The sequence below is a fragment of the Melanotaenia boesemani genome, chromosome 17 (assembly GCF_017639745.1).
Source record: "Melanotaenia boesemani isolate fMelBoe1 chromosome 17, fMelBoe1.pri, whole genome shotgun sequence".
NCBI classification, from domain to species: Eukaryota; Metazoa; Chordata; class Actinopteri; order Atheriniformes; family Melanotaeniidae; genus Melanotaenia; species Melanotaenia boesemani.
The window spans coordinates 27,774,010-27,791,047 of NC_055698.1; the positions used below are offsets into that span (position 1 = coordinate 27,774,010).

General features: G+C 37.8%; 1 protein-coding gene across 2 annotated transcripts; it reads right to left on the reverse strand.

The window, feature by feature from the left end:
• Nucleotides 1-1,938: 1,938 nt before the first annotated feature.
• On the reverse strand, nt 1,939-16,460 carry slc2a3a (solute carrier family 2 member 3a). 2 transcript variants are annotated; one of them, XM_041967157.1, is made up of 11 exons: nt 16,146-16,460; nt 15,736-15,867; nt 10,313-10,414; nt 9,527-9,687; nt 8,084-8,324; nt 7,569-7,731; nt 6,540-6,727; nt 6,074-6,178; nt 5,099-5,197; nt 4,372-4,575; nt 1,939-4,161 (listed from the first exon to the last, which is right to left on the reverse strand). In XM_041967157.1, exons 2-11 carry the CDS (start codon nt 15,745-15,747, stop codon nt 3,823-3,825), a joined length of 1,614 nt encoding a protein of 537 aa, XP_041823091.1. In that variant the 5' UTR covers nt 15,748-15,867; nt 16,146-16,460; the 3' UTR covers nt 1,939-3,822. The 2 variants fall into 2 exon arrangements, with proteins under 2 accessions (XP_041823091.1, XP_041823092.1); XM_041967158.1 differs by having other exon boundaries at nt 15,736-15,870.
• Between the last annotated feature and the right edge of the window lie 578 nt (nt 16,461-17,038).

Genomic DNA, 17,038 nt, shown 5'->3' on the forward strand with positions numbered 1-17,038 from the left:
TGGTAAATTTTTTTAAAGGATGGCAGCAGTAGTAAATTTCATTATGACCAAGATGTTTTCAGATTGTGGATAACGACCATGTAGCTGCCAAAACTTAAACATAAACACCTCCAAGTGTAATCTGACCAGGCATGGCTGCGAGTGAGTGATGGAAGCAGACATGAGGTGAAAATGAGAACACAGACACTGGTGTTAGTCACACGTAAGTTAACATATAAATCTGTTAAAAATACATATTTACAAAGGAGTGTTTATGCTCTTTGTTTATACTTCTGCCAGTGGAAGGTTTTCAATTCATACATGTGTGTTAAGTAGCCAGCAATGGTAGAAGCACCTGGGTCCATTTATGCGTTTTAAACCCTGTCATGTACTTTTGTGCTACATTACACCTACATAGAGGTCTTTCATGGTGCAATCACAGAAAACTTTTTGCCTGAACTCTGAATTATTTATTCACTTAGTCAATCTAAATGTCCAAAAAGTGACATATTGAATCTCTATTGAGCAACAAGACTGGTGCTGTATTTAGCTATCCCTGGTTTACCAGCAAATAGGCAGTTTTACCAACTTTAAGAAAAATAGTTGCTTTCCGATCACGGTTGGAATTAAAAGAAACACATTGTCGGTGTGATTGCACCAAACTTAATAGTTCTTTCTTACATGCAGTGCACAAAAGTAAAATCTTTCCACATCAAAAAACATCATTTAAGCTTTCTTTAAAAGTACAGAAACAGTGCAGCCTACTGAGAGCTGGACCTTTACAGGAGTAAGTGAATACAAACACTGAACACAGAGAGGAGTGTAAGAAACCCTTCCCTTAGTGCAATCACAGTACATCAATATCATCCACAAATACAGGAATACATATCAAAGCCATGAATTCATCCTCTCACTGTAAGAATTATTCATCTTAACGCACCCGTTCACATCATCTGATAGATGCCAATAAACTTTCAAATATCTGTTTAAAATATTTCACCTTTCTCTCAATAATTTGTCAAGTTAAATATTCTTCCAGTGTAGTCAAAAAATAAATAATACAGGAAATACATAAATAAATATATAATTAGTGGCCAGCGTGGGTGAAAATAGCTTTTTTTTAAGTAGCTACAGTGATCCACATGGTCACGGCAGAATATAGAAAATATACTTTGTGTCACACACATATACACCATACACACACTGTACAGCAATTGTAATACATAAATCTGTGAAGACTCAATCTGCAGACAAAGTGTCACAGTGTTGACAGCATTAAGCCCCTCCCCCCAACCAAAAAAGACGAAAGAAGGGAACAAAACACATTTTACTGCCTGACTTTTTTTTTTGGATTTAAAGTCACCACAGCTGAAAGCTGCTGTTAACCAAAGCAGCAGAATGTCAGGTGTTTTCATATTTAGAGGGATATCTATTAAAATAGTATTAAGTTTTCGTTACAGCAAATGACAGCCATGATTGATGTTTTTAATAATGGAAAGATCACAACTGAATCATTTTATTATAATGGAATAAACTTTTTTTTCTGGGTTAGTTTACATTTTAACTTCTGGAGCAGCTGAAGTGAAGAGGTGGATGTTGGTCAGCTCTTAATTTAAGACTACAAACTAATCTCTTTTCTTGTGTTGAACAGTCTTAGCATCTATCTTGAAATCTAAAATTAATGACCCAGACACTAACTTTCAGCCTTTCCAGAATAAGCATGTGATCTCATAACAGCGAACAATGTTTTGCCAGGATTTCTTTCTTCTGAGGGGAAAAGAGGGCACATTTATAGAATCTCTTAAAACATTTTTTGACCTGCGTTAATTAAATGAACTCATTGTGACCTCTTAGTTAACAACAGCAGGCAGAGCCGTTCTTGGTTGTTTTGAGAATTTTTAAAGCATTTGAAGACATTCTTCGTGTTAGATAAAAGTGGGGGGGGATTTTATAGATCTGAAATACTCATGGGAACAAAAATATGTTCATTATGACCCAAAGACAAATTTCAGGTTCACAACTAAACTAAAGACCAGAAGGGGAACTAAAGTTAGAGGTTGGGGGTTGTGCAGCCCCATATTCGCTCAGTGTTTCCACAGTGTGACAACAGAGCAAACTTTGAGGAAAGCCACAGTCTGTCAAGCTTAAAAACGAAAAGGTTTGCCAACACTTTGTCTGCGTACCTTCAGAAACAAAGAAAAATGAATGAATACACAGAAAGGTTGGTACATTTTGCCCACCAATCAGTCCTGCCTCCATCACAGCTGATTCCACATTTCGTTCGTGGAATAAGACAATAAAACACATAAAATTCCAGTACATAGATTCTTAAAATGCTTTTCTCCGATTATGAGTAGTGTTTTCTCCCTTTATGAAAACAAAAAATTAGTTTTCTATCTAAAAAAACCCCCACTAAAGGCAGTTATGTCTCCCCGTGAATACCATTTAACCCTTATTTGCACAATATTAGCACACTCCCTTTAGTTGCCTCTTCCCATTATGGCTGAAGTTTCTACATTGATTGCACATTTTATATAACTCTTATCTGTTCTACTAACAACTATGTTAGATATATGCAATTGCTCATGTAAATACAGTTTAGATCATTGTTAGTCTGACATAAAGCGCTGCTGTGCTCAGTGACTTCTAGATTAGTTGATAGTGGCATTATAATGCTTGTTGTTTTTATTTTTACTTTTTGGTTAACAAAGTGCATAAAGGGTGAATGAAAAATAAATCTTAATCTTGGAGCAGCACTTTAAGAGATGCATTGAAAGATCACTTCAGACCCTTTTCATACTTTAAAGCCAAAAGCCACTAAAATTCTGAATATTCTCTAAAACTATATGTTTTTATACCAAAAAATCTATCTCTATGGTAGTTATAATAATTTTTCCTTTAACACAAAAAATCTACACTGCTTATCAGTCTAATGCAATTTTAAGGTCTAAAACTATGTGGTCAAAATGATTTTGTCCAGAAATTTGGATTGTAATTTCTCAAGCTTGCAATATATCATAACCCGTATACGATATTTACACAGAACAAAACAAATCCAATAATCTATTCATTACACCAAGTGTGGTGCTAAATTCCAACTACACAATGTCAAATTTGTGGATCAGAGCTTTAAAAAACAACACTGGCCTTCATGATTAAACTTAGCACGATCTGTGGTTACAGCTTATTTCAAGCTGAATTGAACTTCAAGAGGACTTGGTGTGTTCATTAGGTGGTCATTTAAATTCAGTACTTTGGCAATGTTGAAAAGCCCTGCATTGTATTAGCTGGAAGCAGAGCATATATCTTAGAAAATATCCTCTCATAACTGTAATTTCTTAACACATTTCAACATGTAAAAGAAAGAAATAAAATAAAACCTACAGCAACGGCTGTGAGTTATATTTCACTACAAACACCTGTTTGAAGTTAAAAAACAGGAATATATTAATTAAAAAGATGACCATGGATACCCACTTTGCCTCGCTCACGTTACTTGGACGTGAACTCAGAAATCACATTTACGGAAACATCTGTATCGTTCCTCACAGCCTCGTTGAACTGGTGAGATGACCATTTCAGCTGGATGCTTTACTGACCTCAGCTTTCACTTCAATAAACTGGAAATGTGTGTCATCCTGACCGGACACACCCTCTAAATACCTGCAGAGAAATTCCCAGGAATGTACAACTGAATATAGTTAAAGTAAGAGAGGATTTAAAAGAAGGAAGTGTGAGAAATGTCCAAGGAATAAAAAAAGGAAGTGAAATTGTTTCTATGGTTTACATTGTGTTTGGAATCTTCCTTCATTTATAAACTCCCTTAATAATCAAAACTTTTGTCTACACCTGACCTACAGGATCTACTGTACCACTGGGTTTTTCTGCGAGGGGAGCGGTTTCAGCTGCTGGAGGTGCTCCTGCTGGAGGCGGAGCTGCTGCTGGAGTCTCCACCAGCGGGACCTTCTCCTTTTTGGGTGAGACAGGAAGTGTGACAGCGGTGCTGGTGGTGGCAGGAGGGTCATCAGCAGACGAGGTGGTGGGAGGCGGAATGCTACCGAAGCTGCGGGCGATCTCATCGAATGTCTTTCCCTTTGTCTCTGGAACTTTGATGAAAGTGAAGATGAAAAAGGCGAGGAGGAAGGCAGTGAAGATGAGGAAGACCCATGGCCCACACAACTCCTGATGAGAGAAGAAGGTGGAGTCAGAATAGCTGAGTAACTACTCCATGAAAACAAGATGATTATTGGTTATATATAAATTCAGTATAAAATAGGTGAATCAAACAAAAGAAAATAGCAAAGCAACAAGTTCTGGGAAAGAAAACAAAAACAGAGAGAGAAAAAAAAGAGCTCAAACTAAACCAAACCAACATAACTGCCCCTCCCTTACCTCTAGTTTTGGGAAACTCATTCCAACAAGGAAGTTGGCGGTCCAATTACAGCAGCCGGCAACAGCCATGGCTGCAGGGCGGGGTCCCTGGGAAAACAGCTCAGCCACAATAAACCAAGGGATTGGGCCGGGTCCCAGCTCAAACATAGCCACAAAGAGCATGACCGCCATGATGGCCACGTAGCTCATAGCTGGGGTGTCCTTCTGCTCAGATTCAGGAAGACAAAGGGAGAGGAGCTCATCAGACATAGAGATTTATTACAAGTTAACTGTCATCTTCATTAAAGTTAATGACTGTGAGAACAGCTGATGGTAAATAAACAACTCTAATTACCTAATTAATGTCTCTTTGTTTAGTTTCTTTTCTCAGAATGATCTAGTAATACCTGCGTGATTCTTTAAAAGGTTTAAGGTATAGTCCAATGACAACATTTCATGAGTTTAAAACATTTTAGTTTCTTTTTTTTATTTATCGAAACTCCAGAATTGTCAGTTAATCAGAGTGAGACAAAAAGCAAAGTTTGATCTGCATAAAAGTGCTGAGATTAGTTTTTATTTCATTGTTTTTTTTTTTAGCAACATCCAGGCTGATCAAAGAAAAATCACCAAAAAATCTAACTGGCATTTTAATTATTTTCTTAGGATGAATCCCATTCAGAAGTAGGTGATATATTTGTGTACAGTTTGCACCTCCTGCATTAACCAAGCTGTTCTGAACTGAACTCACCAGCAGGAGGGAGATGGTCATGAGCAAAGCGCTGACTGCCATTCCACCCAATCCCAGGAGGTGTAGAGTCCTCCGTCCCGCCTTTTCAACCAAGAAGAGCTGCAGAACAGAGAGAGGAGAGGGTGAAGTGCTGCTGAATGCACAAATATCTCCTTTTTTTCTTTTTTGCTTAGGTTCTTTACTGAGTAAAATGACCTGGATGTATCAGAGAGGTGGCCATGATAAGACTTATTAAGATCTTTTTGCTATCTCTCTCTTGTAGTATAGAAAACCTTGAATCATCCTGCATTTAGGAAAAGAGATAAATCCATCCCACAGTTTCTGACAACATCCAGATCAAAGTGATTTATGTGGATTTGTGTGTAAAAATATTAAGACAGGGGGAGGAGTTGACATTTTTGTCTTTTTCTGTGCATTTTTTAATAACTAACCTTCACAATAAAGTCCTAATTTCTATTGTATCTTATAGGCCTGATATGTCGTAAATAGATTATTTGGCCTCTGAGTTACAGTGCAATGGAAAATTCATTAGATGAAGTATCTAAAGCACTTTGTGTAGACTATGTATTGATCTTCTATAGTTTTAGAACTGTAAATCAGATTGTATGATGATGGTTGTCATTCATCCAGATCTTTACCCGGTATTAGTTGAGCTAAGTAAAATGGATGCGTTTAGTTTCTTAAAGAGGTTTCACTTTTCAGAGGAGATTTTTCAGGTCTGATGGAGATGGTGGAAGATCTCACTTAAATGTTTAAAGTGGTTTAATCTTCCACTACCTCCACCAGAACTAAAAAAGCTCTTTTGAATGAGAGCGAAAAGTCTTAAAGAAACTAAACCCAGTCAAGTTGATTTAATCATCTTTACCTAACTTCATGACATTGGCTTAGGAAAAGATAGATGGGCGTTTTTTTCTGACTATTTGGTTGTACTCAAACACATGCAGAAAGAAGGACAAACCCATATGTGTTACTTACAGAAACAACTGTGAAGATGGTGTTAACTATACCAGCTCCAATTGTGGCATAGATGGGCTTTTTCACTCCGGCTGAGTCAAAGATCCCCGTGGAATAGTAAAATACCTGCAGAGAGGACAGAAAAAAAAGAGATATTCAAGATTGCAGAGTTTATAAGAACATTTCATACTTTTTTAAAAATGCATTTTCTTGCTAGCAACCAGTTTTCATAAACCTAATATTACATTGCTAAACGATCAACCCAAGTACCAGCATATGCAGGTTGGAAAAGTGAGCTCATATAATCAAATCTGTACACAAATCATAGCAATTCTTTTTAAAATAAGTCAATAAGTTATTTTTTTTACTTGGTTACAATTTTGTGGTCTGATAAAAATGTGATCTAATAGTGGATATTTTTTAAACTGACCACAGGAAACTAAAAAGTTTTCTATGTATATGTAAATGCTTCCTGTTGTGAACTCACAGCATTGATCCCTGACAGCTGCTGGGAGAGCTGCAGCATGACTGCGATGAGGAGAGGCTGTCTGTAAGTCGCAGAGCGGAAAAGCTCAAGGATGGTCACCTTCTTCTCCAATGCCATCTTAGCACTCTCCTCCTTCATCTCCCGGAGGTCTTTACTCACATCCTCGGTGCCGCGCAGACGAACCAGTTCTGAGAACAGAATCCAGACAGGATGCGTTATATTTTACAGATATGGGCTGATTCAGCAAACAAAAAAGAAAATCCATACAGGAAAAGTTCTGGACGGACGCACTGGAACAAGCTAGTGTCTATCAGTGGATTGTATTTCGGTGGGTGTACTTATAGTCATGATTAAAAAAGCTAAAAGTGTCAGTACAGCCTATTCACATAAGATTGCCTTAAACTCAAGCTTTCATTCAGTCTTTCACACACTGGTGTGATGAGAACTTTGGCTGTTTTTTTTAATTGTTCCAAAAAGAAACAGCACAGATTTCCTGTTGTCCCAACAAACAATATCTTTTTACGCTGTAAGTTAATATGATAGCTCAACAAAAAGATTAAAATATTTTTACTTATGGTGGTGGAGATAAAACAATATTGTATAAACTTTTTGTAGATATGGTGATGGTTATAAATTGTCCCACAGAGAAGCCACAATTAGCACAAAAGCTACCAAAGTGGAGAGAAAACAACGTAGTGGATGTGATGATTTCAGTAGCTGCAACATTTTAGAATTTACACTCAATATATGAGAATGTTTAACAGCAGAGCATTGATCATGTGCTTGTTTTGCTTATAGAGACAAGTAAGCCTCTGAGCCAAAATAGGCTGATTTTTGAACAGATGCCAAAAATCCTTGTCTGCTCAAGGACTTGTTCTTCCTGGATAAACTTGCCCATCTCATCTGACCTCATATTGATGTAACTGCAGCTGCTGAGTTCACTTGTCATCTCTGCATACTACCCTCTAATTTTCTCAATCTTCTTGTTGTATGTCGATACGGTAGGAAGTTCGCATCATCAGTGCATACCTTTGCGTGCCTGCTCCTCTTGTTTAAGGTTGATCAGCAGGAAACGTGGGCTCTCAGGACAGAAAGGCAACAGGATGCACTGCAGCACAGCAGGGGCCACAGTAAGGGCCAACAGCAGGGGCCACAGCTTGTCCGAGCCAAGCAGAAAATCCAGACCAAAGATCTAAATGCAAGGGGACACAAATGGAAACCCAAGATCAACTTTTGGGTGCCTGAGAGTTAGTTTTAACCCCCACTACAGTCTGATTGCAGCCTGGTGGCCCCTGGTAGGTCATTCCATGTTGTTCAAATTAGAGGCCACTTATCTTTGGGCCACTTAGTTGTAGAATGACCTACCAGAAGATTATTTTAATTAAACAAAAAGAAAAAACCCCAAAAAAACAAAAAAAAAAAAACCCAAAAAAACAACAACAACAACAACAACAAAAAAAACAAAACAAAACAAAACAAAAAAAAAAAAAAATATATATATATATATATATATATATATATATGGTGCTTATATTGATAATAACCTGAGCAATCAGGATTCCCACCACCACTCCGAGCTGGTGCAGAGTTCCAAAAGCGCCACGAAGTGGTGTTGGTGACACCTCGCCCACATACATGGGAGTCAGGCCGGTAAATAGACCACAGAACAAGCCAATGACCAGGCGACCGGCGATCACCATCTCATAGGAGGAGCAGATAGTGGAGAAGCCCATGAGAAGGCCGCCTATCACCGCTAGAGAGTTTACCAGAAACATTGAGCGACGCCTGAGGGGGACAAGAGTGACACAGCAGAGCATAATGTTTAGGTGTGTTTTTCTTACTTAATCACATATTTTGAGAATTTTAGAAAAGTTCAACCTTCAAAGACCTATGTACAACTTGAGTGTTTATACTATTTGACTAGACATCTCAGCAGCATGGTCAATGCCAAATTTTGTGAATGCCCCAAACACAAAGATCTAGAACAGTAAGTATCTTAATTTGACATGCATGGTGGTTTATGGTGAAAAAACAAAGCCTAGCTTTTAATAATGTCATCAATTAAAATGCACCTTCATTATTCAAAACAAACATAATTCTTAAAAAAAAAAAAAAAAAACAGTCACACGTGTATTTTTTGTTCTACTTCATGTCTACATGCTAAGCTAAGCTAATCACCTGAATCTCTAAAGATTTTCAATTTTGTACACTGAGTTTTGTAAAGGCTCTTTCTGTACAAGCAAATCCAGGTATCACAAGGCAGTAAAGTGAACTTACTGCCAAAAATGATGGATGAAATTGTTTATTATTCCAAGGTTATACTAGCCTTTGCTAAGCAAATATACAGAACATGGTCCCAGGCTAAGACAAGGTCAGGCAGGGAAGTCTTTACAGTGCTTACTTTGTGTAAAACTTTGATCTTGTTTCATAAAACTTTACAGACTCTGTATCCACACTTTGCTCATCAATGACACTTAGATCAAACATGTCATCAGTGCAATAAGTCAAATGGAAATACCTAACCATTCATTGCCAAGAAAAGTGTATTTAATAACAAGAAAAAATCAGAGATGCATCTGCATAATGCATCCAGTGATTCATACATAGTAAGTAAAGAACCTATCTATGATCCCAGATGGGAGATGGCAGCCTTTGTGTGCAATTATTTTTCATATCTAGTTCACAAATTTGGCTTAGACTTTACATTGGAAACGTTTAGCTTAAAAAGGGCAAATGCTTATGCAATGTGAGCTACAATCAGACTTATCTCTGACTATATTCAGAAAAAATATTCATAATACAGTCAAAACAAAAAAATGGCCTCACCATGAAAAGAAAACTTAAGTTTGTTTTAATGTGGATAATCAAATTTCAGAGGCAAACAGAAAAAAAAACAACTAATATCTGTAGTCCTGGTGAATCGAAAAGAATTAAGAATCGAGTTAATTGTTTCAAAGGCAACAAAGAATAGACATTTCACTCCCTACCTGCCGAATCGGTTGGCCATAACACCGACACTGAAGGAGCCTACCATGCCACCAACACTGAAAATGGCAACAGCAATACTCCACACGATGGTACAAACTCCCGGGCTAATGGACACGCCGTAACGCTCCACCCAAGTATTATTGAAGAAAGATCGTAGTTTCTAAATCAATGGAGGACAAAAGAGGAAAAAAGGTTTTGCATTATTCTGAGTTGAATTTGATCTTCCTATTTAAAAGTTAGAGAAGATGCTAATTCTCCTACTAGCTTAGCCTAGCTTAAAGACCAACAGAAGGTTAGCCTTCTTTTGACAGTAAAAACTCACACTAAGATATTTGATTGCTTTTACATATTTCTTTGGCATACAAATGAAAACATATAAGATATAAGTTAGAGATAGCTTCTACCACTTTTTTTCTGTCAAGTTTGGCTAGCCATACATTGATAACTGTGACATGCTTGTTTAAAAACCCCTTTTTTCACTATTGCAATACGCTGAAATATTATTTTTTCAGTTGGGCAGTAGTCTGTTAAAAGTGATACCAAATCATGTAGTTCTTTTCAAAAGTTGTATTGCACTGCAGGCATGAGTGGTCTATTATAAATGTAATCTGTGAAAAATATATTTATGAATATAGAACTAAAAGCTGTGTAATGCCAACAAAAAAGCTTTTAGGTGGTAACACTGGTTGCAAATATTAATGTAAAATTAGACATACTTCTGCAAAATCCTTATTTACAAGTCCTTAAAATTAAGGTTACTACTGTATGACTCTTCCATTACCAACCTGTTCTGGAGCATTGATGACTCCTGTGTTGTAACCAAACTGCAGAGAGCCAATGACAGCGGTTCCCAATGAAAACAGGAGATAACCTGTAACCTGCTTTTCCTGAAGAGAGAGAGAGCAGAAGAGAAAGAGAGAACAGATAAAACAAAAAAATGGAAACATAATTAGGGTGGAGGAGGAGACACAGAGTATGACATGAATGAAATATGAGCTCCTAATTGGATTTTAAATCACTGCAGCAGTAAGACAGTTGAGATAAAGTGCTAAACTGATGGCACACAGGTCAGGGATACAGTGATGCACATACAATTAAACAACAGTGGCAGGTGATGGACCGTGAACAAAAAACTAAAGTGAAAAGCATCCACGTTACACACAATTACTCAATTTTCATACCTGCGGGTTATTGCAGTTGATGCTGTATTGTGGTATTACATAAGTTCATACATTATGTTAAGTGTGTGACTTGAAATGATTTTTAAAAAGAAATTTCTACAGCCATTTTTATAAGGTCTTGCAAGTTTTAGCTTAATCTTGCAAATAGCACACTTATGATCAATTGCTTTTATGAATTGGTTTGACTGTCCTGGAGATAATTACATAAATGCAAATATTATCAAATTCTGAAGTCACTTGCGTTCTTGCAATAGGGCCTGGCTCTCATAATAACATTAATTTATCTTATTAATGAAACCAAGATGCTCTGTGAAGGAGTTGTCATTATCATCTGATGTTTGAATGTCTGACCCTCATTAAGTCTCAGCAATGTTTATGAGAAATAGTGATGAGCTTATTTTTTGTGTATGTGCATGCGATTTATCTTCACAATATATACATATTTAGTGTACAGACAAAGGTTAGGGAGGCTGTTCCCTTTCCACAAAACCCAGTGTGGTCGTTTCAGTCAGTTTCAGTGACCTGACATCCATAACCATTATCAACTCTACTGCAATTTAAAATGCTTCCTCCTTGTTCTGATGGCACATTGACATTCATTATTTACAGTCCTAGGGCTGTCATTGCCCTGAAGAAAGGCCTGAGAAGAAAAGGGCTGATAAACCACACTTTATAACTTTGTGGTTCAGCACGGAGCATCACGTGGCAGCTGTTTTTTGCTTTATGGCATCGGGTCACATGCCAGAAACTGGCTATCATTACCACGGCTGTTTTGGATATGCACCACAGCTGATTCAGGAAAGAAAACCCATGATCAACATCAGACTGGCTTTAAGTTGCTGGAGAGTGCTCAGAGAATAGACAGGATGCAGGGTGAATGCTGAATTAGCCTTTGTTAGGGGGCGCCAAAGTGCAAAATTCTGCCAAAGTTCAGTAGTGTCTCTTCAAGCTAAACATTTAGTAATGATTAATGAAAATGGAATACTTCTTCTCAACAGTTTGTTTTCTCTGTCCAAAATGTTTACATCATCTTCTGGTTCAATTATTACACAAAACTTCCTTTTCATAAGAAAGATAAGAAAATAAGATCTATGTTTACCTTGACAGGTTTCAGGTTCTTCCTGTACCCTTCCCTGTAGAAGGGTCACATGATGTTGCTGTGAAGTGTCTTATAGGTTGTTCTTCAGTATTGAGTTTAGAAAATTAAATTTTTGATTTCGAAGCAAAAAAAAAAAAAAAACAAAAAAAAAAAACAAAAACAAAAAAAAACCTAATAAACATATTTCCTTTTTCAATGTTGCATCACCCTTACACCTTTTTAAATGTGTTTTAAATAAAAGTAACAGCAATACTGAACTGAACTGGATTATACACAAAATAACTGAAGACTCTGAGATGTTGAAATATGAGAAAATTAGCATAAAGGTTTGGTTGTATTCATTTTCCAGCTTCTGTTTCTTACTTTATATTATTATTATTAATTATTATTATTATTATTATTATACTAACAGCATGTTCTATAAATCTACATTGACATAGAGCAGAGTATTAGCAGTACATATTAGCAGTATTTATGCCTCTGCTACCACTAAGTGATAATAAAATACAACTTCATAAAATGACTTTTAACATATGCCAGTCTTTGAATAATTGATCCACCTCAGGGGATTCAGGTCAAGTTAGGCCACAACAGCAGGTATTAGGGCAGTGTGTCTTTGTCTTTGCTGATGTTCGTGATTCAGCACACAGGCAGACTCAGTGCTGACTGGGCAGAACTGGCTGCTGTTATATGAGATGGAATAAAGGTGTGGCCAAGCCTCAGATGATCCACTGCCCTTGGTAGAACATCAGAACGAGGTCAGGTGATATTAACATAGTGTATAAACACTGTGCTCATTTTAGCCAGAGGGGTGTTAGTTAAACACGACCAATCAGAAGTCAGAGAGACAGGTGGATCATAGGGGATTCGTGTATATGCTCCTAAACCTTTTGAATAAATAAATAAAAAAATAAATAAACCAAAAGTCAAAATGTGTTAGTTTAAGTTGGTAATACGAGAGGGGAGCAAGAGAACCAAGACAGAAGAGCTTTTCTGAAAGGTGAAAATAACCAGAAACAACTTCAGGGTAGGCAAGAAGGCAAAATGGTGGTGGGGGTAAAGAAGGTGGACTCCTGCTGTTCTGCTCAGGCCAGGATCTCACTTATCATATATCAACAGGCTGTCTGCAGCAATATCCACCATGTTTGCTTTGATAATTATTTTCACCAATACTTTACGTGTTAGCCATTTTGCTTGATGAAATATTTTTCACACTAGTTATGCGGTTCTAGTGTTAAAGGCTCTGGGGGTTTAGGAAAATAGCCTTTTTGCTAAAAGTTGTCTCATTTTATTCCTCTCCCTTTGTTGGCACTCAGATTTGTTCCCAGAGGATTTATATGACATTTAAAGACGATCAATTAACCTGTCAGCGGTCGGAGTCTGAAAGCTCTGGGTGTGTCTGGCAAGGAACTGCCTGCATTTGCTCTCAGTATCTCAGCATTTGAACTGAGATGGAAAGACCTTCACCTGGAACGTGATTCATTACCTTTTATTTTTTGCTTTTCAATGATTATAGCAACCAAACAGTGAGAATGTGCGCACATGTAGACAAATTCAAATTAACTGAAACAACATTGTAAAGAAATCAGTTCAGTCATAATTATCACTTAATACTTAATTAACAGGCTTAGAGGTAAGAACCCGGAGCATGGCATTAGAGTAACATAAACAACGTTCCATCACACAGATGTGCATCGTTTATTATAAACAGGCCGAAGTTCACCAATTTTTCTTCTTTATGCCTAATGACAGTGTTTTTTTGTTTTTTTTTTCAATCACATGACAACGCCCTAAATGTCTTGGATAGTGACCCAATAAAAGTATACAGGACAAATATCCATATGACTACTTTATAATTCAAAGCATTTCATACTAATGAGAATTTCTGGACTGTTTTGTATTTTGGTGAAGCCACTTTAGTTAACCAGCTCTTATCATAGCTAATTTCTAGCATTTGACTCATGTTGCTGTGAAGATGAGGATGATGTAATTACCTTTTTGCTGAAAGACAGGGCAGGTGTCTTAAGAAAACAGGCAAGAATGTCTGATTGTGCAAAAAAAGCAGAAACCCCCTCTAAATACTTTATAATAGTGTGCTGCCAGAAGCCTGCAGCAACAGGCAGATTTGCTGAACGATGCTACGCTACCATAGCGACCGGCATCTTGGTGACATCATCAGTTTTAAAGTCTAAAGGAATACAAATCCAATTTGATTTCATGTTGTGTTTCAGTTGTTATATATGTTTCTACTAAACTAAACAGATACATTTCTCAAACTAAACATAGAAAATTAACGGACACATCTGTGCTGTGTCTCATCTAATTATTCTTTACACTGTCCACACTCACGCTACATCTTTCTTCTTCTTAATTCATTTAAAACAAAATGACTGTGTTTGTTTGCCTAGAGCTCACAGCCCTTCCTTGTTGTCCATCCCTTCACAAGTGTCCATTTCTCTCCCTAAGCCCCACCATCCCCCTCTGTCACCCATTTCCATAGCAGCAGGCTGGAGTTTTATTGACATAGGCCGAAAGTAATCAGAGAGCAGCACTCATGCACACAAGGAACACTCATATAGAGTAAGACAGCCTGTATGTTTACACACACGTGGGCATAACCACATACAGAATTATGACGATTACATCTGACCTGCATCTGCACAAAGCTAACAAACAAGACATTAATCAGCTAATTAGTGTTAAAACAGGTGGCAGGTTCTGTGATGGAATCAATAGGATGGGTACACACATGCACAAGATGTTTCTAGAGATATTTGGGTTACTAAACATGTGAAGTGTTTAAACTGTACCTTTTAGACATGCAAGTGTTAGCTTATCCACCAAACAATTTTTATTTTTATTAAAATTCTTCCTTCCAGTTGCCAACAACCTTAACAAAGTAGATTTGAATGCTCAAGTTTTGCATATAGCAGAAGCAGCTAAAACATTATAGTTGTATATTCAATAAGATTTAATATAAGTCTTTTCCATTTTTTTTCGTGTTAAACTTGGACAAAAAGATCCAAAACTATATATACTATGTAGGTGATGCATGCTGATGCAAAACAAGTTTCTGTATAGGTGTTTTTTTATGTCTGGATCATTACTCTGTAAATCTATATTCATGTAATTTGTGAACTAAGGAAAGAAACAAAGAAAAAATGCTGTGATTTACTTGTCTTGCTTGTTGTAGCCATATTTACCACATCTCACTCATTGTTTCCTCCATCTGCTTTTTCCTGTATTTCCCTCAGGTTTTGTTTATGACTCCCAAAGGGTAGGTGTGTACAAGCTTCATCGATCGGTTGCATTTCTAGTAAGAGTACGTGCAAAAAGACATGCATGGGAAATGGAAATACATCTTAGCCTCATTTTGTTTCTTACTTCTAGGCCAGCAAATGCAAGGTGTAAGTGGGTGTTGTCTTGAGCACTAGTAACCATATTTAGTTTCTTTTGAATTGGCTTGAGCACATTAAGCTGCTTTCTTCTGTTGCATAGTTTGTGAAATATGACTGTTGAACAGACTGATATATATAGTATATATATATATATGTGTGTGTAATATAGTATATTACATATATATATATATATATATATATATATATATATATATGTAATATACGATGAAAAGCTCCACAAACAGACTTGATATTCATCCGAAACACAACTAACACACGTGAACTGCTAGAGGGTGACTCATGCTATGGCATACATACTTTGAAGGCTCACACCGCCCACACATCTACTTAGACACTGACTGTAGTTATAAACAAGATTTGCACATGCAGTATTCACATATTGCAACACAAATAAACTCTGAAGTTGTAAAGAACAAGCTGCAACTCATTTCATTCTAACTAGAACAGCAAATCCCCTTAATACGCTTCTGAATGGCTCTCACACACAGTACAATAAGAAAATCACTTGCCTGGCCCTCCATCTTCAGAAATCTTCTTGGCGAGTACTAGGAAGTCAAATTTGCAGAATGTTGAGATGATAAGGAGGAAAGAGCTTCAGGTGGTGGTTAAAAACCCTCACAGGACCTACCCAGCTCTGACAGCTGCTGAAAATGAACAAATCTCATTAGTCGCTGTCCGTGGTCCTTAAACAGCTGTCTCCCTTTTCTTTAGAAAACAAATAATAACCAACATCCAAGATAATGTATTAGCCTATGTTGACTAGCAAAAGGGTAGGCTAAATGCAGTGAAAGCCTACACAGTAATCATTTTACTTCTGAGCTTTAATGTCGGTCAAACTGGACAAACCACAGATATCTTTCCATCTGAAGCTCACCATGACCCCAGATCAGTGCAGAAACGGCCAGTGCCGGACACTCACCTGTCGTGACTTCAGTGCTGCAGACCAGAAGCCCTCAGCGAGCCGCAGCAGTCAGCTTTTGCAGCGCGGATCCTCCTTTTCTCGTATATGTGGTCTCTTACAGGGACTGCGAGGAAGACCGCACGTAACCGCACGCACTTGTTTTCATTATTTATTTCGTCTCTTATCAGCCTATTAGAAACGGCAGCGCTGGGATGCCGTGACGTCGTCCCGCCTTCCCGCCTTTACGTGCACAAACCCATGACTGTCGTGCATCAGCACCGCATCCCGCTGGGCGAGGCGGCCTCCATGTCCTATTATGGTTAGAGCCTTTATTCGGTTAGTTGGTCAGCTCAGCTGACAATAGAATGGGCGCATGCGTAGTGGTGGCGGGGGTGGGGTAGGGTCTACAGTCGTGAGATGTTCTAAACCTCCACTATCCCTCTCTCTCGCGCGCTCTGGTGTCCTCCTCGCCCTCCCATGATGCCTCTCGCTGGCGACCTTGACAGCAGCCGTTGGGTGACTGATGCTGATGCTGCGGATGCTGATGCAACGAGGGCCGTTACTGGGGCAACTAGTCAATGCAGGTCATGGTTGCTCAAGTTGTAGAAATGATTACTTAAAATTTTTGCCCTGCATCTGCAAATAAGATTTTTTTTAATCTTCAACATGGTAAAGCTATATAGGTCTATTTATATGGCATCAAATAAATGCACCATTCCCTGCTGTTGCATCATGATTTGCTCGTGACAAAAATCAGCTATCTATATGTCAAGGAGAATTTAGTAAAACTCTTATGCAATAGGTTGAAAAAAATCTGTCCCAAAGCATCAAGTAAACAAACTCTTCTGTGCACATGACAACAGACACTGAAATCCAGCCACTTCCAGTATAACCTGCTCTCCAGTCACTGC